A 23,057-nucleotide genomic window follows, 5' to 3' on the forward strand; every position below is an offset into this window, starting at 1 on the left:
CGCCACCCCGGGACGGGACCCGCTTAGGGCCCGCGGGGGGCTGAGGTTTTGTGGTGTGGCTCCCCAAAGCCGAAGCTGAGCGGAGGCTGAAGGGGCTGTAACGCGAAATCAGTTTGCTGTAATGTCAGAGATAGAAATCAGCGAGAAGCCGCGCAGGAGCGTGTTATCCCGGCAGGTGAGTTGCTGACTCACTTGTTTTAAGGTCACCCCTAGTCACTTAGTCACTCGTTTCATCCCCAACTACAGATTTGGTGGGAAAGATGTCAAACGTGTGTTTGCTGGAAGACAGGTTTAGTTAAATCCAAAGAAACAGGAGCAGGAAAAACAAAACAAAACAAGAGTTACCACTACATATATGTTCCATATGTTACCCCAAATAAGTTCAGAACAGTACTTTTTAAGCCTTTATAACATGTATGTATGAAATTTTGGAGCTAGGCCACTTGAGTTTTCAAAGCTGAGAGCCACACAGCATTGTAAAAGAGCCCGTTTTCCCCCATTCTAGCTTTGTGTCTTAGAATCAACATTAAAGGTGTTAATTTCTAAAGTGTGAAGTGCGATGCCAGTTACAGAAATGCAGTCAGTTTCCTTCTCTTACGGTTTCACTCTTTTCCCCCAGGAGAAGAGATTTTTCTGACTTCCCAGTTGGGAACGTCCTGTTTGACAAAAGAAGAGCTCTCCTGCAAAAATCTGCTCCTGTAAAGTCCCGTTTTCCCAGTCAGTTCAATTCCTACAGCTGCCTGTGTAACACCTGGGAAGGAGCATCATACAAGCACAATAACGGAGGGGAATATTTTTATTAATACCTATTAGTTCTAGGCAAATCTTAGATATCAGAGGTAGAGCTATTATGCCAAATCAATGTGAAATGTTCAAAAGCACTATTTTATTATCTCACTGTTTATTGGTAAGGACAGAGCTAAGGACACCCGGGCTACAAAGTGGCTGAGTCACTCAAGATCATTTTAATGCTTGCTGTGAAACAAACAATACACGTAGCACTGCAGGGCTTCCATCACAAAGGCTTGTTTGCAATGCTTCAGGTGTTCGTTTAACTGAACATGAACTCTTCCTACAAGAGTAATGTTCAACAAACATTGCCAGAGAGTTCCTCTGCACAGCCGCTGCCCAACAGCAGCTGCTGGCATGCACTGCAAAACCACCTCCTTTTAATACACAGTGAATCAGCAAGACTCAAACGAAGCGTATCAGTTACCTATTAGACCAGTGTCTGGGCCTCTGATGAAGCTTTTGCCTAGTGAAACTTACTGAGAAGCTTCTTTCAGATGGGCAAATCTGTAGCAATGCAATTTTACATGGGACTAATTTGTCTCGCACTGCAAGGAAAGGGTTTGCACTCTGAGAACTATATGGTCACAAACTGGAATAAAAGCCAGAAGTCTTTCAAAGCCAACAAACTTTTGTTTCAGCAAAGTAGAATTAGGATTAATCAAACTTCAGTGGAGAGAATGTTAAAAAATATTTCACAACATTTATCCAAAATAATTATTATAAAGCAGTTTTCCAGTTGTCATAGTCAAGTCCAATATGTTCCTAATTTTATTAAAAAGTGAGAGCTTTAACCTGATGGGAAAGTGTGTAATTCAGTTTTATAGAAACAGAAGTCCCTTGTTGAATATGATTCTGTTAACCCCACTTGCTGATGCTTTCAGTATGCTTTGTCCTGTGGAAGCAACTCTAAGTTCTGTTGAGAGCCTGTTTGTGTTCATCCCCTGCACACAGACCTGGTGAATGAATCACAGGCCAACACACACATAGGCCTTAGTCATTTTTTCTGTGCGTCATCTTTGTTACACCAGGCCTGAGTTTACTCATCTTGTAGCTCAAACTCTTCTCCTTGCAGCTTGAGAAAAATAAATGAGTTGCAGACGAAGGGCAGTGCACAAACTATTCCCAGCGGCTGAGTGACACCTGGTAACTTGTTAGGCCTCTTGATGATAATGTAGCTGCTACCTGAGAATCCAAGAGGGAAAAGAAGGTGAGATTAGCAGAGGAAGATGTTAAAGAATAAGTATGTGACCCACTGCAACTGGTTTTACAAGCAGTGTTTCCTGCCCGACAACCTTCAACTCGTCTATACAGATACTGTGAACAAATTTTAAGAAAAGATTTGGAGGTTTTTCTATAAAAGCTTCTGAACACTGATTAACAAGTAGAAAACACACCAAGATATTCTGTATTTGCTGGTAGCTTTAAAAGAACTAGATCCTGAAATAAGTTGATAGTAGAAAAAAATCCAAACATAAGCAGCAGTGCCATAGTGTGGCACATTCACACCTGCAATTGTGAATTGCTTTGTGTTTGTTAAAATTGATGTATTGGAATGTTGGGTAGGTTTTGTAACATGAAGGATATCCTTAAAACTCACTTCTTCACCTGAAGTGCCTGCCATTTAGGAAATGACGTGATAGGTGAGAGCTCTGTTGTCACCTAGGGACTTGACCTGAATTTTAAAAAACACAGTTTTGTTTTCAGACAGCTGTTCATAGCTGAGCATATAGCTTCTGAAGTGTTTCTAGCACTTCACTAAAGCTTCTTCAAAGTGAAATAGAAATATAGAATCATTAGGGTTAAAAAAGACCTCCAGGATCATCTGTTCCAACCATCCCCCTACCACCAATGTTGCCACTAAACCATGTCCCTAAGCACCACATCCAGCCTTTCCTTGAACACCCCCAGGGACGGTGACTCCACCACCTCCCTGGGCAACCCGTCCCAATGCCTGAATGTTCTTTCTGAGCAGAAATGTCTCCTCATTTCCAACCCAAATACCCCCTAGCACAGCTTGAGGCCATTCCCTCTAGTCCTATCTCTAGTTACCTGTGAGAAGAGGCCGACCCCCAGCTCCCCACACCTTCCTTTCAGGGAGCTGTAGAGAGCAATGAGGTCTCCCCTGAGCCTCCTTTTCTCCAGACCAAACACCCCGAGTGCCCTCAGCTGCTCCTCACAGGACTTGTGTTTTAGGCCCCTCACCAGCTTCGTAGCCCTGCTCTGGACACGCTTCAGGGCCTCAATGTCCTTCTTGTAGTGAGGGGCCCAAAACTGAACACAGCACTCGAGGTGCAGCCTCACCAGAGCAAAGTACGGGGGGACGATCACCTCCCTGGTTGTGGAAAGGTCATCATGATTAAATATCTTCATTTCACTGCAGACTCATTTTAGGCTCCACATTCTGGAACATAGGCAGACAATTGCTAAGTTATTTCACTTACATACTGGAAATGTAGATTTCCAGTGCTCAGTTTTGCAGTTCATTGTAAAAGCATTCCTTTCACAAACTGTGTAATTTGTCTCTGATGGCAGTAGATGGTGCTAATATGTTGCACTTGGTACATCCTTGAAAGAAAGGATCATGAAATCACCATCTCAATCACATAGTAATTTATGGTTTTTTCTCATCTTCTTATCCTTGAGGTGTCTGCATTCTAATTTGTCATCAGCATCAGCAGACTCAGAATTTACTGAGGTAAAATACCAGTTCACAGTTTGAAGGTGAGATGTGGACATCAATAGCAAGCTTCACATGGTTATCAGAGAATTAAGCAGTGGCTGAAACAAGACTTCAGGAAAAGTTGGATTCCTCGCACACAGACTGCTGACCAAGCAGCAGAGGTTCAGGTATCTCAGGATGTGGTAGTGAGGGTGCTCTTTGCCAAATGCTTGCTGACAAGAAGTGATGCTAGCCTATGCTGAGTTCTGACAACTAGAAAGATCACAAGAAGCAACTGAATCACAGAATATCCTGAGGTGGAAGGAACCCACAAGGATCACTGAGTCCAACTTCTGGCTCCACACAGGACTACCCAAACATCAGACCTTTTGTCTGAGGGCATTGTCCAAATGCTACTTGAACTCTGAAAAGGAGGCCTCAGCTTTGTCTGGATCTCACAGAGCAGAGGTCTTGAGATATGGGCATTTCTTATTTTTATATTTATATATATTTATTTATATTTATATTTATGTATATTTATTATTGTTTATTCACTGTTCTCTCTAATGTTCAGCCAGTGTCCCAGAAAGATCCCAGTCTTGTTGCCTGCTCAGTTATTTCAGTGCTGAGATACCTGTGAGTGGATTAGAGGAAGGGTTCTTACAGTGGTGCAGAGCAAACTCTAAAGACTGGCAGTAGTCATAGACAGTGGTTTCCATTTGCAAAAGGCACCTTTGACCCTCAGGTGTTTCTGACAGTTGTGGTAAGGAGAGAAAGGGTGGGGAAGGAAGGAATCAGGAAAGGGAAGGGATTTGCTTCAGTTCATGTGGCCATCATTCTCTTCCCATCATTTCACACTTCATGAGCAATCATTGTTTAGGTTCCAGTATGAAACGTTGTTGACTAGGCAACTGGAATATTCTGGCAGTGAACTCACAGCTTCGTTTTAGTGTACAAATCATGGGTTATTAAGATGGCCTTGAGAGTACAAGGGTGACAAAAGTTCCTGTTTCTTTGCTGGGGCTTACCTTAAGCCATGCACTTAACACCTCAGTCTGGTAGTTTGCTCATCAGACACTTCCTTTCACTTACCTTTGCCAGCACGGTGAAAGTGGATGGGAACATATGGAGAGAGAGCTCTGGAAATGACTGTCCACTGTGCCACCTCAGTCGACCCTTAACACCTCAGACACTGAGGAAAAATTCATCTCCTATGCAGACAAGCAAGAAAACAAATAGAACAATTCCTTATGTGCTGCAAGTGTGATGCATTTTCTGGATGACCTGACATGAGAACGATGGAGCACCATCTTTACATTCTTCTGTCCTTTGTGCATTTGTACCACATCTTCCCATTACTTGAACTTCTGTTATTTCCAGTGTTAAATTGAGTGATAAATACTAGCCTACTCAACAAGTGTGCATAAGTAGACTAAAGATCTCCTTAGTTCAAGGAGGAATTTGTGTCAGCTCTTAAGGGTTCTCATTGTATAAAAACAAGAAAAAATAAAAACAAGAAAACAAGTGTACCAAGTGATAACTGCTGAGAGGGAGGCATTTTAATAAACTGTTTGACTTCTAATGCAACATCCTGTTGACTTCCAGGATTGTTGCTTTTAATGTCACTTTTACCTTTCGTAAAACAATACATTTCACAATCAGTTCTTCAGTGTCAGAATATAGTAATTTCTTCTCTCTGTTCAGCTGGCAGATCAAGAGCTGTCTTTCTAGGTCATCCTTCTCTGTGCCTTCCTGCTAAGTTTCTCTCTTCAGTGTACACCCACTTTTTCTGTTTCTATGCACATTAAGAATCCGTTTTGGCAAGGCACTGCTACAAAGACTGCCTAAGGTAGGGCTCCCAGCACGGCAGAATCCCGCGCTTGCCCTGCGGGCTGCGCACAGCATACTGCAGTTTGTTTGCCTTGGCTGCACGCCAGCCCAACTACTGAACCTCTGTGTCTGTTGCCAGCTGCCAGCTGTGTGTCTAAATGGTATTTCGACCTGGAATCCAGACATTCTGGATTAACAAACTGCCAAAATGCTGCCAAGACACAGTTCTTTCCAAAGCTTCTCTAGCAACTTCTGTTGGTAGCACAGGACCTAGTCCATTACTGGTACCAAACCCCTGTAAGTCACAACAAAATTACATTACCTAAAAGCTAATTATGTGTTTGAATAATTATGGATTGCAATATCTCTGAGGCTTGAGGAACTTGTAGATAATTCTTCTCAGGTTATCTTCTGAGACAGGGCAACGTTTCTAATATCATTTCCTGTGTAAGGGCAATTAAATATACACACTTAAAAATGACTATCATCTCTCTTTGCAAACATGTTTCAGTTAAATCATTGCTGAGAGCTTCAGCTCCAACACCTGTGAATATCTGGCTACTTTTTTTTTTCAATCTCTTTTATTATGATGACTGAATTTACAAAGATCAAACTGAGGAATAGAAAGCCAGAGGTCAAAGTGATTTATTAATAATTGGCAACTTTAACATCAGTTTTGAAAGGGTGTGCTTATTCCCATTTGTGCCCTTGTTACCACTAGCTCGCTCATCTGATTTTCGGTAACATATGGGATATTGCTCTCTTAGAACTTTTTGAAAGCATGACTATTGAAGGAACATGGAAACCTGTATGGTCACATCTCATTTTCTAGTGCAGGGATGCATATTGACAAAAAAAGTGCTGATTACTGTCATTGTCAAACACTTTAAACTAAACTGATAAAAAAAAATAATAATAGTCTTCAGGGAAGTATATTTACAAGCCTTTAAAAAGATCTTTGTTTTGAAACATGGGCATTTACTGTTTATATTCAGTGAAGGTTAATGTACTACCATTGTGAAAAGGAGATGAGTGGTGAGCTTCTATTCCCTGAGGGACAGCTGTACCCTCTAAGGAACTGTCTGAGGACTCATTAGATTGGATCATAAACTCAAAACTGACTGTGCATTACAAATGAGCTATGAAGAAAACAATTCCATGGAAGTGAGATAAGTTAATGGAAGCAATTCTCCATCCAAAACTGAATTTATTTTGTTAACAAGAGAAATATTCCTGAAATTCTGTCACATCTCTATGCCACTTCACATGGAGAAAAGTCTCCAGCGTCCATTCAAGAAAACAGTATTCAGGGAATTCAGACAGCCTATATTGTAAGCTAAGTTTTAAATTACAATATATTTCACTGCTTCTGTTGTTGTCATTCACTTGTTTGCTTGTTTGTTTGCTAGCTTTGGTTGTTTTGGTTGGGTGGTTGGGTCTCTTTGAAGACAGTCAAGACACTGACCTTGCCTTACTATAGATGTTCATCTGTTTCAGCTCTTCCAGCTTTCTAAGCTTCCAAAACCCTTTCTTGATATTCAAGGTGTGGTTATAGGTAAAATATCTCTGTCCACCCACAATGTGTGAAATTCTCTCATTTCATAGTAGATACGAGCCCATTCTGGATCATCTTAGAGGGCCTGTTTTCTCCAGTTCTGCAAAGACGTCAGTACTGCTGGATTCCTGAGCCCATTCAAAGAGCCTCTGAGATAAAGGAGGTGTATGAATTTTGCCAGGAAAAACAAACTGGCTAACAAAAGAAGAGAGGAACACAACACCAAAGTACGTACAAATTGAGCTATATTGGGGGCTATCAGACAGACAAGATGATAGAAATGATAGAAAACATTTATCAATAAATGTACTTGCAGCTGCATGTATTATCAGTAACACCTTTCACACAAGCAACCTACTGTAAGAGGTTCATCTATTTTTAGCCTCATCTTTTCCTTTCTTCTTCAGTTTCCTAAACACACTTGTTCTGCACTGCACGCCCCTGGATATCCTGGAGCACATGCTGCCCACTACTGTGATATGTGATAACTCTACTTAGAGTTCTGAAGAATCCTTTATAGACTTGCTGGTTACATGTCTCTTACCACCTGTGCAGTCATCTGTAGGAAACCAATGATTGCAACCAAAATGATAGGATTTTCCTAAGAGCAGAAATAACTGATTCAGGCTTTAAGATCCCTGGTACATCACAGGTTAGATAGGGCCTTTGTAGCATTGTTTACCTCTCACTACTCAAAAGGATGCAAAATGCCCCAAGGATGTAAACAACAAAATGAAATGTGTTAGAAAGCTTCCTTCATCTATTTATTTCTACCTGAGAACAGTCCGAGTTAGAGAATAACAAAAAATACTGCTTTGTTGCTGTACAGTGGGATGCATTAAGCATAGAGGGGCTAACCCACTGTACAATTTATTTCCATTAGAGAATGACAATATAGACCGGTTTCAAGGGAAAACTTGTCAAGTCATGTAATGTTTTCAGGCATTCAGCATCGGTCTATATTAATAAACAGTCCTATGAACTCTTCGCAGGATTGATGTGAAGTTAGAAGCACCAATGCTTGAAGCAGAGAACTGATCTGCTCATTTTGAGTTAGAGTGATATTTTTCTGTGAATGTTATAATTTGTTTTTTCCTGCCAGCACCAAACGACCATCCACTGAGACATCTGAACAGCTACAGACCACTCCTGCCAGCACAGAGCCCAGGTGGGGACAGTGCTTGACTTTCTGCCCTGCGCTGAGTACACACAGCGACATGCACTGGGATCACCTACACAGGGCCAGAGGGAGAAAGAGGAGCACCTCAGAGGAGATACAAGGCCAAGAAATTCCCCATGCTAAGCTGCCTGAGGGGTGCATTAAGCACAGGAGGCTAACCCAGCATTGCAACACCAACCTGCATCCACCTCTGAATTCGTAAGATGAAGATCCAGGACCCTTCCTGAGGTTTCTTCCAGCTGCTCTTTGAAAAGGCTGAGAAAGACTTGCTGTTTCTTGTTTTAGCACACTCAGGTTAGTGCTGCTTTCCACTACCTACATTTTATACAGGAGCCTGTTAAAGCAATTCCCCCAGGAAAATGGGGAGATTTAGGTCCTGCACCCTAAACTGATGCTAAGAGATGCCTCAGCCCCGCTGCCCTGATGAGTGTTTAACCTTGCCTGTGGGGGCTGGTTCCTGCTGCAGGAATGTGGGATGTCTTCCTGTCCCCAGGGACATAATCAGTGCTTAGTTTTACCCAAACTAGGTACAAAGCAAAACTATGCCCCTGTGCAACCCTGATGCTTTGATTCTGGTTGTTAGCTCTGTCGTTATGTTTTGGAGCATGGATGTCTGTGGTCTGACCTCTTTACCAGTGGAGCTGTGAAAGCAGGAATGCTGGCCCTCAGTTGCCAAATGGTCTTTCATGAAGCAGTTTCATCCATTTACTATTACCTGCAGCCCTCTGAATGGTGGTTGCTTCATGACACACTGTTGGGTTCTTGCAGTTTGTTCATCAATTCTTGCTCATTAGACCCACTGATTCTTCAGAACATGCATTTTTGAAATGAAACTCCTATTGTCCCGAGCAGATTTGTTTCTGCTTTGTGCCTGCTCCCTTTTTGTTTTAATTCTCTCAGCAAGTTCCTTCTTTCCAGCCTGGATGATTTCCCCTCTGATCGATTGTGATCTGAAAATAGTCCATTGTGTAACCTAAAAGTCCCATTATTAACGAATATTTGGTAAATGTGGTACGGTCTGGCTGATTGCAATATTCTTTGCTGGCATAAATTGGATATGAGCTGGAGTAAAATCTATTTACAACAATGGAGAACTTTGCTTTCTGCACTAACATTTCACAAGTTTATAAGGTTATGTGGTCACCCTCAATGAGACCTTCTGGTTAAAAAAAAAAAAAAAAAAGTGTCGTTGAAATACAAATACAGCTCGTAGATTTAGACATAGATTTAGATAATTAGATACCTGCAAGTTAGACTCTGACACAATTCTTTTGATATCAAAAGCAGTTGAAACAGATTCCATGGAGGCAAAGTATCAACATCTGTAGCAGCAGCAGAAGTAGCTGCCAGCCAGGCATTTGTGCAAAGATGGTGATCAGACGTATGGCAGCGTTTCCATAATGGGTTTGACATTGTTTATGTCAAATTAGGAGTTCCTAGTCTAGGACACAGCTGCACAGGATCCTTGGGGATTTTTATGAAAGAGGATAGTCCTCCAGAGAAAAATATATATAAAATAAAATAAAATAAAATAAAATAAAATAAAATAAAATAAAATAAAATAAAATAAAATAAAATAAAATAAAATAAAATAAAATAAAATAAAATAAAATAAATAAAAAACACAGTGCTAAAGCCACCATCTCTATCATTATCTGGTGCCCTCTTTGGAGACATGAGCAGAGATTATCACATCTAACCTCAGGCAATTTCTTTAGAAATATGTGGTGTGCAGTAGTCTTCTAAAGCAGCAAATAAAGTTACTGCCTCTATGTACTATAATGAAAATTCAATTTTGTATTACCTACTTCTAATTTGTCCCTAACCTTTGCCTTCACCTTTTTTGCCTTGGCTGTAAATACTGCTGCTATATTTCTTGCTTAGTGTGTGTCATCTCCCTCTGCTTGTTCTTAATGCTTGTTCTATGAATTTAGTGTTTTCTCATTGAAAAATCTCGACTGTGAGCATTAAAAAGCAGTGTAAATCCCTCAGTTCTGTTCTTCACATACTGTTTTGTTTCAGTATTGATATTCACTGAAGAACTTTTGCTTGTGGTCATAATCATTTCTAAATCAAGGCCATGTGTATTTACTGCAATGTAAACATAATTGACAAACACTCATTATCTTTAAATTATGACCCACTTGCTAATTTGCACTGTACTGAATGCTGGTAAAATGCCCCCGTTGTTACACGGGTATGTTTGCCTTGCCATAAAACATACTTGGAAGTGTTTCAATTAAAAACAAAGTGATTTGATTAGCCTATGGGGCAATTTTCAAAAGCATCTGGCACTCCTAATATTCATTAGACTCATTGACTCTTCCCATGTGTTGCTGAAGACTTGGAAGAAGTCCCCGTGATACAGAAAGCCTTAGTGGCTGATCTGGAAGAAGAACATGGGCAATGCCACAGATGCCAACAGAGTTCTGCTTTTTTACACCCAAATCTTTTTCTGTAATAGCAGGTAGATGTATACCAAATGTCAAGTAACAAAAGCCCAGTTTTGTTGCCTCCACCAGTTCATGGAGACTTGATTTATCAGTAAAACTGAAGAAAACAGCCTGGTATACTTGAGCAGTTCATGCCTTCCCACCTGTGTAGCCTGATTCAAAGGCCACAGAAGGGAGTGACTGTCCCATTTATTTCTTTGAAGGGGTTGTGGCAACTATGAACAAGCCAGGAAAAATATTAAAGAACATTCAAAGAGATTCAAGAGGACCATGGGGATTTCCAACTTGATATCTTAGTGACTAATGAGGAAACAAACAATTGGGACATTAATTATTTCATAATCTTCAAACTTAACTTCAGATGCTGAATGTGTGCTAAAGTAAGTTAAAGAATTTGTGTAGCATATGTAGCAAACTTGCTTGTTTGCCTTTGGGGAAATTGGGAAAAGCCTTTCTAAATACCCACATCTTTAATTCTTCTTACCCAGTTGTTTGTTGAACCTTTCTGTGAGAGGTTGGTTGGAATTGGGGCTCTTTGCACTAATGGCTTAGAGAGGAAGTAGTACAAAAACAATTTGATAAGGAAAAAGTTCACATGTAATACGCTTAGTTGCATTAATACCATTTTTTTTTCTTTTAAATAACTATCCATGAAGTTCTGTGACTTTTCTGCCACCAAACGGAGCATAAAAATGAGCCAAAAGGATGGACGCTTTCAAAAAGTGCCTTTGGGAAGAGACTGAGCTTATAGAACATGCAGCAAAACAGGACTCTGCCTTTGTGGCTCAGGGCACTTTTGACTCAAGGCAAGTAGAGAAGCATACTTTTAAAAAGGAGGAAGATGGGGAAGAATAAATACATTACTGAGAATTTTTTGGTTTCACTTAAAATGAATTTACATATAAACAGACGAGCAGTATGTATTTCTGTATGTATTTCATGTATTTTGCAGCTGATGACTTGATAAACTAAATTAAAACTTAGCTCCTGGTGCTGTGTTCACATAATTCGATGTAAATAAAACTGCAGCTCTCTGTCTAAGCTGTTGCACATCATCCACCATCCATCATAATCTAGGAGGTCTCAGAAATGACCATTATGCTCCTATCACCTCTCCTCTTACTGAGAAGAGACAAGTTTGAATCCTTTATCCTCACCAGAGCACAGCTTGCCAGCCTGCAAGTCTGAGCAAAGGGAGAGTGGCCACACTCAGGAAACACTTGCTCTTTTACCACTTAAACATAGTGTCCAGTTTGCCTCTACTGATGATTTTGTCCTCATGGATCCTCCATCAGTGGGCTGACAGTTTCATTGCTCCACTAGAAAGCAGTTTTCAAGGGAAACTATGACTGCAGACAGAGAAACGGGTAATGGGTAATGAAGACTATCTCTAATCTGTCTTTCTAACTCAGGAAAGGCTGCATGTACAATGGAAATCCTGTGCAGAGAAATGCACAAGGAGAATTGTTGGTTGCATTTTTTTGCTCAAACTAAATCATTTCCAAAATTACAGTAAATGGACCTGAAGTTACAAAAGCAGATAGCAGATGTGCAGTGAGGAGCAGTGGTTTGTGGTTTCTTGCTTTTTGTTCTTCCAAACCCAAAACAAGCACACTGGATTTTCAGGAGCAGTTTGTAATCTGGTAGATCACAGGGCTGCAGTCCAGCCTAAGGTAAGAAAAGGAGCAGTGTACATGGATAAACACTGTGATTCGCCCATTTTTCTAACATCTTTGAAGTTTCATATTTTCCATTTCGCAAAATTTTTAATGGCACAAATCCAAACAGAATAGAGAGCCCTTTTACATTTTCTTTGCATTTTTGAAGTGCTCAGGTTTGATCCAGGAAGAAAATCATACACAGGTGAGATGAACTTTGCTTATCTATTAACACCACACATGCTTAGCTGCAGTTCAAACCTTATAACTTTCATTAAGTGACTGTCTCTTGTTGGACATGTGTTCAAATGCCTTCATAGGATCCCAGAGTCAATGTTGAAACTGCTGACTAAAACTAGTGTAACAATAAACTGAGGTGTGTCTTTGGTACAATAAACAGATTAATCTGGCTAAATCTTTCATTAACATGGAAAGAGTTTAGGATAGTAACATAATTTATATTTTTTTGCTTTGTTTAAACAGCTGTATACTGTTAGCAAATTATAAAGAATACTTTTTGTACTGAGGTTTAATTTTGGCATGCTAGATATCCTTTCTTAAAGTAAAATAAATAAATCAATTTTAAAAAATCACCTTACATAATCTTAATAATTATTAATATATCTTTAAAAGGTTTGACCACTTGAAACTACAGCTCAGTCATCTGCTGTAGACGCTCAAAGGATTATTGACAGTAGTAGAAATTGAAGATCTTCCCTTGTCAGCTCCACCTCAGCTAAAAGAAGGCGAATCAGGGAGAATGAATTTGCTTGTTCATGCTGTATTTGTTACCAGGATTGTAGACAATGGAGCATGAACAAAAAAAAATATTCCAAAAGGAGCTATGATTCAGAGTTGAATTGTTTGGATAACATCCAGTGGTAAGTAACACAGGGAATCCAGTATTTCATAGCACCTGCTAAACAAATAAGTGTAAATGATAATAATTCTTCTATTTCTGGGCATCAAAAAAAAAAAGTTTCTGGGCAGCTTTTTGCTGATGACGTATTCATAAACTCAGTCCTTTTTTTCTAAGTCAAGGTTGTGTAAGAGTTCACACAAAAGCAACAAAAGCAGCAGCACAGTGTTTATGAATGTTTTCCACGGGTCATGGTTATTCTTGTAGGTGTTGATTTTGGCCTTAACCCAGAACCCCAAAATGAGTCACAAAACCATTTAATTTTGAGGATGTTGAATCCATTCCTGACAGGGAATTCTACTTACAGCAAATATTTAAGGTAAAACAAATACCTAGCTGCAGATCCTGATTCCATCTGCTCTGAGATTTGTTAACATTTAAATGGGATTTTTCTGTGACATGTGAAGAAGCAGACATGCTGTCCTAGTTGATCTTTTTGAAACGTAGCGCAGTACTTCAGAGGCTAAAGCAAGTGTTATAATCGCCTACTGCCTCGGTTTTAATGCCATACATACTGAAAACAACAGAAAGCTTTACTGTTTGTAGATATTCCACTCATTTTTGTTTTCCTCTTCACTTTCCTTCTTCCATCAGCTGGCCCCCCACCACACTGAGGCTGTGGCAGGAGGGTGCAGGAGCTGAACGTGGGGTTACGGTGTCTGAACACGACTCTTCTGGTGCTAGCCTGTGTCCTGGTGGAAGAACAAGGTGAGATGGGATGACCAGAGAGGCAGAGGTGGCTACCTGAGACTACTCGTTAGCTCACAGGGACTGAAGGCCTAGAAAAAAAGGGAGAAACTTTGCCACAATGGATGGCAAGCAAAATACATGAGAAACTCTTCAACTCACCTTCCTGGTATCCTGCGTTCAGAAAATGTTTCTACAGGGCTTCTCTCCGGTGCTGTGATGCCACGCTTCTGCCCCAGCCTGTGAGCATAGGGCCCTGCAGAAAAGGAATGGCCATCACATTTGGTTAAAGGAGGAAAGTGTCTAGCAGGTCTCCGTCTACCTTTCCTCAGCGCTATCATAAATGGGAACTCACACCATGTCTGGGACAACTTGGGTTTCGGGGCAAATCCTCAAGCTTTAGCCATCTGTGCTGCAAAGCACTGACAAAAGGGCTGCTGTGCGGTGCTAACCAGCTCTGCTTAGAAAAGAGGATGTTTCTCTGTTCAAGGATATTAAAGAGAGAGGATTCAGTCACAGTAAATGCCTTCCAAGAGAATCAGCCTGCAGATTTCCAGCTTCCCTGTTTCAGCAAGCTACCCAGGCAAGAGATCCCGAGGCTTTACCAAGAGTGATCACCACGTGTGAATAAACCTGAAGACACTTCTTAATTTTATTTTCATAGTGTTTCCTTGAAAAGTATAAAGTAAATATTGAAAATAAATAGTCACTTGCTATCAAAGTTTGAACAGGTGCTGGATGTGAAGCAGACTGTAAGACTGCTTCTAAAACACCTATGAAACAGCTGTGCCAAAGCAAACCACAGCCTCTTCTGACCTCACTAGCTTTATTTTTTTTGTTAAGACTGTACAATGCAAAATGTAAATAATGGCCACTGACCAGAAATTAATGTTTAGAAAAGATGAGGAGGGCTGTGGCTGTCATATAAAACTGACTGCAAAATACTTGTCTTCTCCCTCAAGTTAGATATAGTCGTAACTGTCTTTATAAAAATATTCAGGAAAGCAAGGTTAGAAGTGTCAGTAAAATTCCATTTCCACAATCACTGGACAGAAGAGCCAAGCCCAACAGTGTTGGCTCACTCCTAGTGCCGTAGCACCATAGCTGCATTGCGACCTGGCCTCTACAAGACTACAAAGCCTCCATGCCACCCACCAACATCCAGGGGCTGTGGAAAACCCATGGGAGCACCTGGTGAATATTTCTGTGGAACTCAGCTCCGTATGAATGATGGTTGTAGGAATATGTGTGCTTCAGAAATGGTAGCCAGCCTAATTAAATGAATTGTAGAATGGTTTGGGTTGGAAGGGACCTGAAAGACCACCCATTTCCACCCCTCTGCCATGGGCAGGGACACCTCTCACCAGACCAGGTTGCCCAAAGCCCCATCCAGCCTGGCTTTGAGCACCTCCCGGGATGGGGCAGCCACAGCTTCTCTGGGCAGCCTGTGCTACTCTGAGTGAAGAATTTCACTACTCTGAGTGAAGAATTTCTTCTCAGTAATGATTCTGTGGTTATGTGTAAGTTCACACCAAAGAAGGTGCATTTTTATTCCAAATGTCTGGAGAATATCTAAGCTTTGTGGACAGGCAATGCTTCATCCGTAGGACACATTGAATGACCTCAGCAACCCTCCAGGAAAGTGCTATGCTGATATCTAGCCTTTGGGCTAGACAAAGAAGCAGGCAATATTGCCAACAAAAACTGCTTTCACAAATTATAATTATACCAGAAGCACTATGCCTTTTCTAAATACATCTAGTCAGGTCTCCTTTTCCTTTGCTATCTTGAAGCTACCTAAAATTTTTGACCTGTCATGCACCTATTTACTAAAAGAGAGTTCCTCTTTCTAGTATTTCTTTTTTATCAAGCTGTATGTAGAGATTTGGTGCCATGTTTTAGTTTACTCCTAAACATTTTTATCCAATGAAAAGCGGAAGTGTCCAGAACAAGGCTTACGTGGACTTGTCTTAAACTCAAGACACAGTCCTTAAAACTGTTCTCTGACACTGCCCCCAAATTAAAAGTTGTTCTCAAATTAAAATCTTCTCCTCAAAGTGTCCCCAGGTGTCCTCAGCTCTGCACCACCACACTGCATGGATGATGCACCTCCCTGGAGGGCATGAGGAAAGGAGAATGAAGCCAAACCACATATCCATGTGCTGTTCGGTGCACCATGTCTGCATTTAGTATCCTTGCCCCATGCATTGCGGCACATATCCTACCCCATGCACTAAAGCTAGATCTCGTTGGGCATGAGGGTTCCTAAGTATATGTGAGTCTATGCCCAGAGGTGGTGGCCTCCCAGCTTCTCTGGGGAATTGAGGCACAGCAGGAGCACGTGGGAAGGGGCTGAGCTCCATCCCCTCTCCCCAAACCAGCTCCCACCTGATGGGAAGGCAGAGTGCAGGTAAAGTCATGTGGAGCTGCTTTCACCCGTGCGAGAGGCTTGGGCACTTATTTTGGAGTTCCTGTATAGGAGCAGATGGGTAGGTGTGAATGTAAAATAACACCTTGGTGTTTTAACAAGGAAAAGTTGATATTTTAACACAAATATGTTGTGGTGTTGCATACTACATGATGTTACATACCAAACACCTCCTCCTTTTCCCCATTATTTGTCTGATGATGCTCCCGAGTCTCAGTGAGAAACCCTTTGGCCTCATTAGCCAATTAGCATCCTGTCTGACTAACAAGGATGAAGATAAAACCAGCCAAATGACACCTATGATCATTTTATATTACTGCTCGGAATTAGTCCAGAATATCTTTAACATGGAAGCACTGCAAATAAACGTAGCCAGCAGAAACTTTTAACAGGTTAACTGCAATAATAAGAGAGTAAGCATGTCCCTGTAATTCTCAAAAGATGAAACAGCAGCAAAAACAATGCTAGCAATGATCAGTGATTGTTTTTGCATCCTACTAGAATTGTGCAGTTCTCGTGTGTCACTATTTCTGAAGAATTAACATACTTACGAGAATTATGAAGTTGCTTGCACTACAGATGTTGAGTTTAACTTCCTAAAACACGTGGAGAAGAGCTGTACATTTCCATACAAGCTGCCTTATGTTACCAGTTTAGTCCCTGATAAATTTAATGCAGCCTGGTGCAGGTTTTTCCTCTCCTGTCTGCTGCTTTCACGCAGCATTTCTGCCAGCGTGGCAAAGGTCTTCTGCAAAATGAATAGCTCTGGATTTGTCCCAGGGTGAGCCTCAGCATGCCTCACCAGCACCATCCCTGCTAGAAGGTGCCACGGCTGCAGGCGGGGAGGACCACAGCTAGTGCTGGACCCCAGATGTGAAGGATCCCAGGTGTGAGGGGCCAAAAATACAAAGGACCACAGGCACTCAGCCGTTTGCAGTTTCCTAGGAGCCACGTACCAACATATCGTGCTGACAAGAGGAGCCATTCCCCATCCTACTGCTGCCTCTGCTTGCCAGAAGCACAGCACTGAGGATGGGGTCACAGCTGCCCTAAGAAACCTCCCACTGAGGCCATGGCACGGTGCTTGCACCTTAACTGACACACACACGGGTGTGGAAATAATGGTTTGCTGTTAATGTGCATGGGCCTGTACAAGAATACTGGGAAATCTGAGGATTGAAAAGGGGGAAAATTGGTCTTTTCACAGGTACCAGGTCTCCTTCCAGGGCAGAGCACAATGCCTTCATTCATTGATGTGCTGCAGAAGACACCTCTGGCAGCATTTCACACGTGGCATTGGTGTCTCAACTTTCGAGGCAGTGGGTGTGAGTGAAATGTGTCTGCCTAGAAAGCCTTTAATTAATGTAATCCACTCTTCTCTTTGCTTGAGATAACATCACTGCACAGTAACAGCAGCGTGTTGCACTGTAAAGTTTCCTGCTTGAGCACATTGAGCAAGGAAAGGTTTGCACAGACACTCAGCTTTCTGCTGGTTTTGCTCCGATGAAAGCACACATCCATACCTGGTGCAGAACGCTGTGCTTGCATTACACCAGTACAAACCAGTGGTCATTTTATGCACGATTTAATCATCACACTGAGTGCACATACACATCGACAGCAGCACACATGACTGACACACGTGCAGCTTGTAAACACTGTGGGTTTAACCACCACGACTGGGAGGCCGTGCTCGTTCCGACACAGCCGCCCAGGATCCCCATTCTCTTGCAGTTCAAGTTTCCACTGAGAGTTTTCTTTCCCGGCTGCAGCCCGGTGAGCAAGCCGGGCAGGATCTCGTGTGAAGGTGGCTCTGAATTCACCGTGCTCCTCAGCAAGCCACCAGTGGCGGGTCCCCAGCCGCAAAATCTCCATCCTCCCTAACACCCTGCGCTCGGTGCGAGGATGTGCAGAGCCTTCCCCTCCGCTTCCCCAGCCGGGAGAAGACCCTTTGCAATGCCTCCAGCACCGGTGAGACGAAATAAAAATAATAATAAAAATATTAAAAATTTAAAAAAAGCCTTCGTGCGCCATCCCGGGAGGAAACCACCCGGCTCAGCGCGGCACCCATCGGAAGCGGTACCCTCCGGCGGCCGTGCGCAGGGTGAAGGCGTTTCCCTGCGGGAAGGACAGCGTGCGGATGCCGCCCTCCTCCCCGAGGGCTGCCCGCAGGCTGCCGGCCCCCGGCAGCTCCCCCCGGCCGCCGTCGGAGGGGCGCGGAGGGGCGCGGGCGGGGCGCAGCCCGCGGAAGGCGCCGTGCAGGCGGGGCCGCTTGGCCGGGGGGCTCCCCGCCAGGCTGCGCAGCGCGGCGCGGCACTGCTCCGACACCGAGCGCAGCATCGGGCCCACCCCCGCCGCCCCCTCGCTGCCGGCGGCGGGATGAGGAGGAGGAGAAGGAAGAAGAGGAGGAGGAGGAAGGGCCGCCCCGTCGGGGCACTGCGGGAGCATCAGCTTCTGCCGGGGAGAGAAAGAGACGGCGCGGCTTCAGGGGGCTGCCCCGCTCCGCCGCCACCCTGCTCGGCCCCGACGCCCCCCCCCAGCACGGCCCCGACCCGGCTCCCCCCCCGGCCCCGCGGCGGCAGCACTCACGTCGAGGACGGCGGCCAGCTGCCGGGCCTGGCTCGCCAGCTCCTTCAGCTGCACGTTGCTCTCCCGCAGCGTCGCCAGCTCCTCCTGCCTCTGCGCCAGGGTCTCCTGCAGCTGCGGGCACAAGATGGGGACACCCCGCTCGGGGCGCCGTGCAGCCTCCCCGTCGGGGGGACAAAGGGCAGGGAAAGCCCCCTGGGCCCTACCTGGCTGTTCTCCTCCAGAGCCTCCCCCAGCGCCCGCTGGTGCCGCTCGGCCGCGTCCTGCCAGCACGGCTCGGGGGGCTCCGGGCACGTCGGGGGGCACCGCGGCGCCGCCCCGATCCCCATCTGCGGGGCGCAGGGGCCGCACGTCGCCTCCTCGCCCAGGGACAGGTCGAAGTCGGGGCAGTCCAGCGGCGGCGGCATCAGGGCGGAGGCTTCCAGGGGGAAAACCCGAGGGTGTTAGCGCGGGGAAGGTGGTCCCGGCCCGCTTCGCCCCGATCCCACCGCGCCCTCCCCGTCCCGAGCATCTCCCTCCATCTCTGTGTCTCCAAAGCACTTCTGAGCCACGGCGGGCGCTGAACCCGCTAGGATTTCGCTGCCACCCCCGCGGCGACAGCACAGGTGTGACACCCCCCCCCCCGGCCAGGGCCGGATGAGCGTGCACCCAAAAATCAGATACACCAAAAGCAGGAGGAGACCGAGCGTGGGGGACGGGAAGGGAACATGCCCAGATGTGCGCATCCCAGATGAGTTAAAACCAGCCACTTGCCAGATATGAAATCGTCGACGGCATCTCGGAGCTCCTGGAAGTCAAACTCGGGCTCATCCCTCAGCAGCAGCCCCTGGGGTGCAAAAGAGACGTGAGCAGGGCCGGGGCTGTCCCCGCAGCGCTCCCGCACCGACGGCTGCCCCGGCCCCGGGGGCCCTGCGGTGCTGCCCCGCGACCCCTGACCCCCGTCCCTGTCTCCCCCGGCCCCGTCCCGCTGCCCCCGGCCGGGAGTTACCTGCAGCGGGGCGGCGGGGGCGGCCGGACCGACGGGGAGGACGGGGCCTCGGGCTGCCAGCTCCTGCCAGTCGCGGGTGCTGAGCGCTGGGGACAGCGAGAGAGGGCGGTGAGGACGAGATGGGGGCCGGGGGCAGCGGGGCCGGGACGCTGCGGGCGGACTCACCGGGGGCCGGGCCGGCGGGGGCCGTCGGGGCGGCGGCCGCGGGGCCGCGGCGGGGCCGGGGCCCGGCCGGGGAGATCCGCGCCGGCTTTTTGGCCAGGCGGGCGGCCGGGCCCTGCACCCGGTTGGGGCAGATGCTGCCGAAAGCCCGGCGGCCGCCCGGCTCCATCGCGGCCGCTCAGCCGACGGCCGGCCCGGGCTCCGCGCCCCGCTCGGCGCCGCCCCGAGGGTGCGGGCGGGCCGCGGGGGGACGGGGGGACGGGGCCGGGCCGCGGGGTGCCCGCCCGGCCGCCCGCCTTCCCTCCGGCCCGGCGCGGAAACCTCCCGCGGCCCCGCAGCCCCCCCGGCCCGGCCCCTCCCGGCCCCCCCATTCCCGTCCCGCCGCCGCTCCCGCGCCCGCGGAGCCGCCCGGCACCGGCACCGGCGCTTGTTGGACGGCGCGGCCGGGGCTGCGCGCCCTAAACAGCGGAGGAGGGGCAGGGAAAAGGCGAGCGGAGCGCGGCGGGAAGGCATCCGGCGGTCCTTTGGTGCGGGACAGGCGATAAAATAAAAAAAAACGGGGTGTTTGGGGGCTCTACGTCTCTTCTCTTGGTGCCCCCCCACCCCGTGGCGCAGTGCCTGCTTGGTTAAGTACGAATGGAGACCGGCTGGAGCAAGGAACTATTTCTGCTACTTGCTTTATTGTGTAGTGTTTTCCTTTCTTACACTGTGATGAGTGCACCTTTTTTTTCTTTATTTCTCTCTTTTTTTTTTCTTTTTCTTTTTTTTCTTTTTTTTTTCCTTCTTTTCTTTTCCCTTTTTTCTTTTCCTTTTCCTTTTTTCTTTTCCTTTTTCCTTTTCCTTTTCCTTTTTATTTTTCTTTTCCTTTTTTATTTTTTTTATTTTCCTTTTCCTTTTCTTTTCCTTTTTTATTTTTTTATTTTCCTTTTCATTTTTTATTCCTTTTTTTCTTTTTTTTCCCTTTTCCTTTTTTTTTTTTCTCTTTTCCCCCTTTCTTTTCTTTTTTCTTTCCTTTTTTTTTTTTTCTTTTTTTCTTTTTTTCTTTTTTTTCTAGAACCATTACCAAGCCAGTGCACACCGTATGAAATGGAGAGTGATGCCAGCGGGCTTAACTGCTAATTAACTGCAGGGAATTGATTGCTGGGTTGATCTCTCCCTGTGCCCACGTATTTCCACACACACACACCCCAGAAGCGCACGCACCCCGCGAGCAGACAAACAGCCGCAGGAGGTAAGTGGGAGAGGAGTTTATTTCGCGTCCCTGCGGCTCTCCCCCCCGCAGCCAGGGGCACTTCTGCGCCACGTCGGGCGGCAGCACCATGGGCAGGGACTGCCCGTTGAGGGCCACCAGGAGCTGCAGCTCGGCCATGCAGCCCCGCAGCAGCCCCTCCCGGTAGCCACTGACCCGCAGGTCCAGCGGGCGGCGGTGCCGCAGCAGGCGGTCTGCCAGCCCCAGGCTGCCGGCGGCCAGCAGCGACGGGGCGTACTTGGTGAAGGCGTAGTCGGCCAGGCTCAGCTCCGCCACCCCCCGGGCCAAAATCCCGGCGTCGGAGGCTTCCCCGGCGTCGGCCCCCGGCTCCTCCATCCGCACCCGGGTGAAGTGCTCCAGGAAGAAGCTGACGGTGGGCGCCGCCAGGCTGAAGCCCAGCTTGTGCAGGACGATGCACTCCAGGTTGCAGAGCTGCTGGCGGCTGAAGGCGTCGCAGCAGAGGGCGAGGAGCTGCTTGACGCTGGGCGGGTGCACCTCCACCTGCGGGGGAACGGGAGAGGGGCTGCCAGGGGGCGAAGGGGCGGCCGGGACCCCCCCAAAATAAAAGTCTGGGGCTCTGCGCCGTACCTGCTTGCAGGCGATGAGCAGCGCCGTCACCCCCAGGAGCTGGAAGCAGTCGGCGGCCACCGGGGTGGTGGCGAGGAAGCGGTCGAGGGTGTTGACGGCCAGGCAGAGCGCCTCGAAGGAGACCCCCAGGTGGCGGTGCACGGGGATGAGCCAGCTCACCAGCTTGCAGCGAGCCTCCGCCGTCACCTGCCGCGACCGGGAGAGACCAGAGGGGACGCGATGGACGGGACGGGACGGGATGGAAGAAGGGGATGGACGGGACAGGAGGGGACGGGATGGACGGGAGAGGATGGAAGGGACGGGATGGATGGGAGAGGAGAGGATGGGACGGGATGGATGGGACGGACGACCCCCACCTGCGGCTGCCGGGCGAGCGGCTCCCGGGGCTGGAAGCGGCTCTCCAGCCCCTTTCGGGAGCGGTACCAGCTCTCCCCGTAGTCGCGGAAAGCCTGCAGCTCCAGCCGGCTCTCCCCGGCCGCCTCCTTCTCCTCCGGCCGCCGCCGCCGCCACCTCCGGTCGGGTCTCGGCGGGCAGGAGCCGAGCCCGGAGCCGAGCCCGAGCTGCGGGGTCCCCCCGCGCCCCCCGCCCGCCGCTTCCACCATGGGGGCGGCCGCGCTGCCGCCGCCGGGCCGGTATTTGAGCCAAGGGGGCGGCGGGGGCGGCGCCGGTCTCCAAAACACAACGATCGCACCGCGGGGATGCGGCGGGGCCGGGAGGAGCAGGGCAGCGGCTGGAGCCAGCCCCAGCCCCAGCCCCTTTGGCACTTTGTGTTTTTACACTTTGTGCTTGGGCCCTACCGAAAGGGACGGTCTCACGGGGAGCGGTGGCTGCTTTAGGTCACGCTGCACTGGAAGCAAATGAATGGGATGAGACCAGGAAGCACAGCACAAGTGAAAAAGGAGAAAAATAAAAAAATAAGAGTGCTTCAGTTCTCGATTCTTACCGACTGCTTACATCAGGGAGCACTATTTTAGACAGGTGAAGGGAGGGAAATCAAAGCGTTCCTCTAGTCCGACCCCTGGTTTACACAGCAGAGCTGAGGCCAGACATGGCAATTTTATCAGATATGGTCACACGATTCAGTGATTGCAAAGGGTAAGTAGAAGGAAATGCCCCTGGGTCAAAGCAGACTGAAGAAGTCAATAGGAAATGGTGAAGAGGGATTCAAGCAGCCCACAAACACAAGGGCAAAAGGGAAGAGAAGACAGGAGCAACACAGCTTACGGGACGGGAGCAGGAAACACTCAGAGGACGTACCCAGACCGAGAGGACTTGGTGCCTCTGGCACAAAGCACATTCCCCAGAGCACTGCAGCAAGAAACA

The 23,057-nt window shown here is 47.0% G+C and overlaps 2 protein-coding genes and 1 long non-coding RNA gene across 7 annotated transcripts; 1 reads left to right on the forward strand and 2 right to left on the reverse strand.

Annotated features, from left to right (window-relative positions):
• The first annotated feature begins 33 nt into the window (after positions 1-33).
• LOC113840181 (uncharacterized) lies at positions 34-16,338 on the forward strand. Of its 5 annotated transcripts, none has more exons than XR_011805806.1 (5): positions 34-175; positions 6,887-7,063; positions 7,939-8,310; positions 10,673-13,008; positions 13,641-16,338. It is a non-coding gene; the product is annotated as an uncharacterized lncRNA (long non-coding RNA). The 5 variants fall into 5 exon arrangements; XR_005261952.2 differs by having other exon boundaries at positions 11,126-13,008; positions 13,641-16,336; XR_011805804.1 differs by adding an exon at positions 1,865-1,999 and having other exon boundaries at positions 41-175; positions 7,939-13,008; positions 13,641-16,255.
• Positions 16,339-17,730: 1,392 nt separating this feature from the next.
• On the reverse strand, positions 17,731-19,581 carry MCIDAS (multiciliate differentiation and DNA synthesis associated cell cycle protein). The gene is made up of 3 exons (XM_072031365.1): positions 18,954-19,581; positions 18,679-18,861; positions 17,731-18,597 (listed from the first exon to the last, which is right to left on the reverse strand). Exons 1-3 carry the CDS (start codon positions 19,152-19,154, stop codon positions 18,217-18,219), a joined length of 765 nt encoding a protein of 254 aa, XP_071887466.1. The 5' UTR covers positions 19,155-19,581; the 3' UTR covers positions 17,731-18,216.
• A 1,372-nt stretch (positions 19,582-20,953) lies between these two features.
• CCNO (cyclin O) lies at positions 20,954-22,406 on the reverse strand. Its single transcript, XM_027447025.3, has 3 exons — positions 22,091-22,406; positions 21,735-21,920; positions 20,954-21,647 (listed from the first exon to the last, which is right to left on the reverse strand). Exons 1-3 carry the CDS (start codon positions 22,334-22,336, stop codon positions 21,006-21,008), a joined length of 1,074 nt encoding a protein of 357 aa, XP_027302826.1. The 5' UTR covers positions 22,337-22,406; the 3' UTR covers positions 20,954-21,005.
• Positions 22,407-23,057: the final 651 nt, after the last annotated feature.

Source organism: Anas platyrhynchos, chromosome Z (genome assembly GCF_047663525.1).
Source record: "Anas platyrhynchos isolate ZD024472 breed Pekin duck chromosome Z, IASCAAS_PekinDuck_T2T, whole genome shotgun sequence".
NCBI classification, from domain to species: Eukaryota; Metazoa; Chordata; class Aves; order Anseriformes; family Anatidae; genus Anas; species Anas platyrhynchos.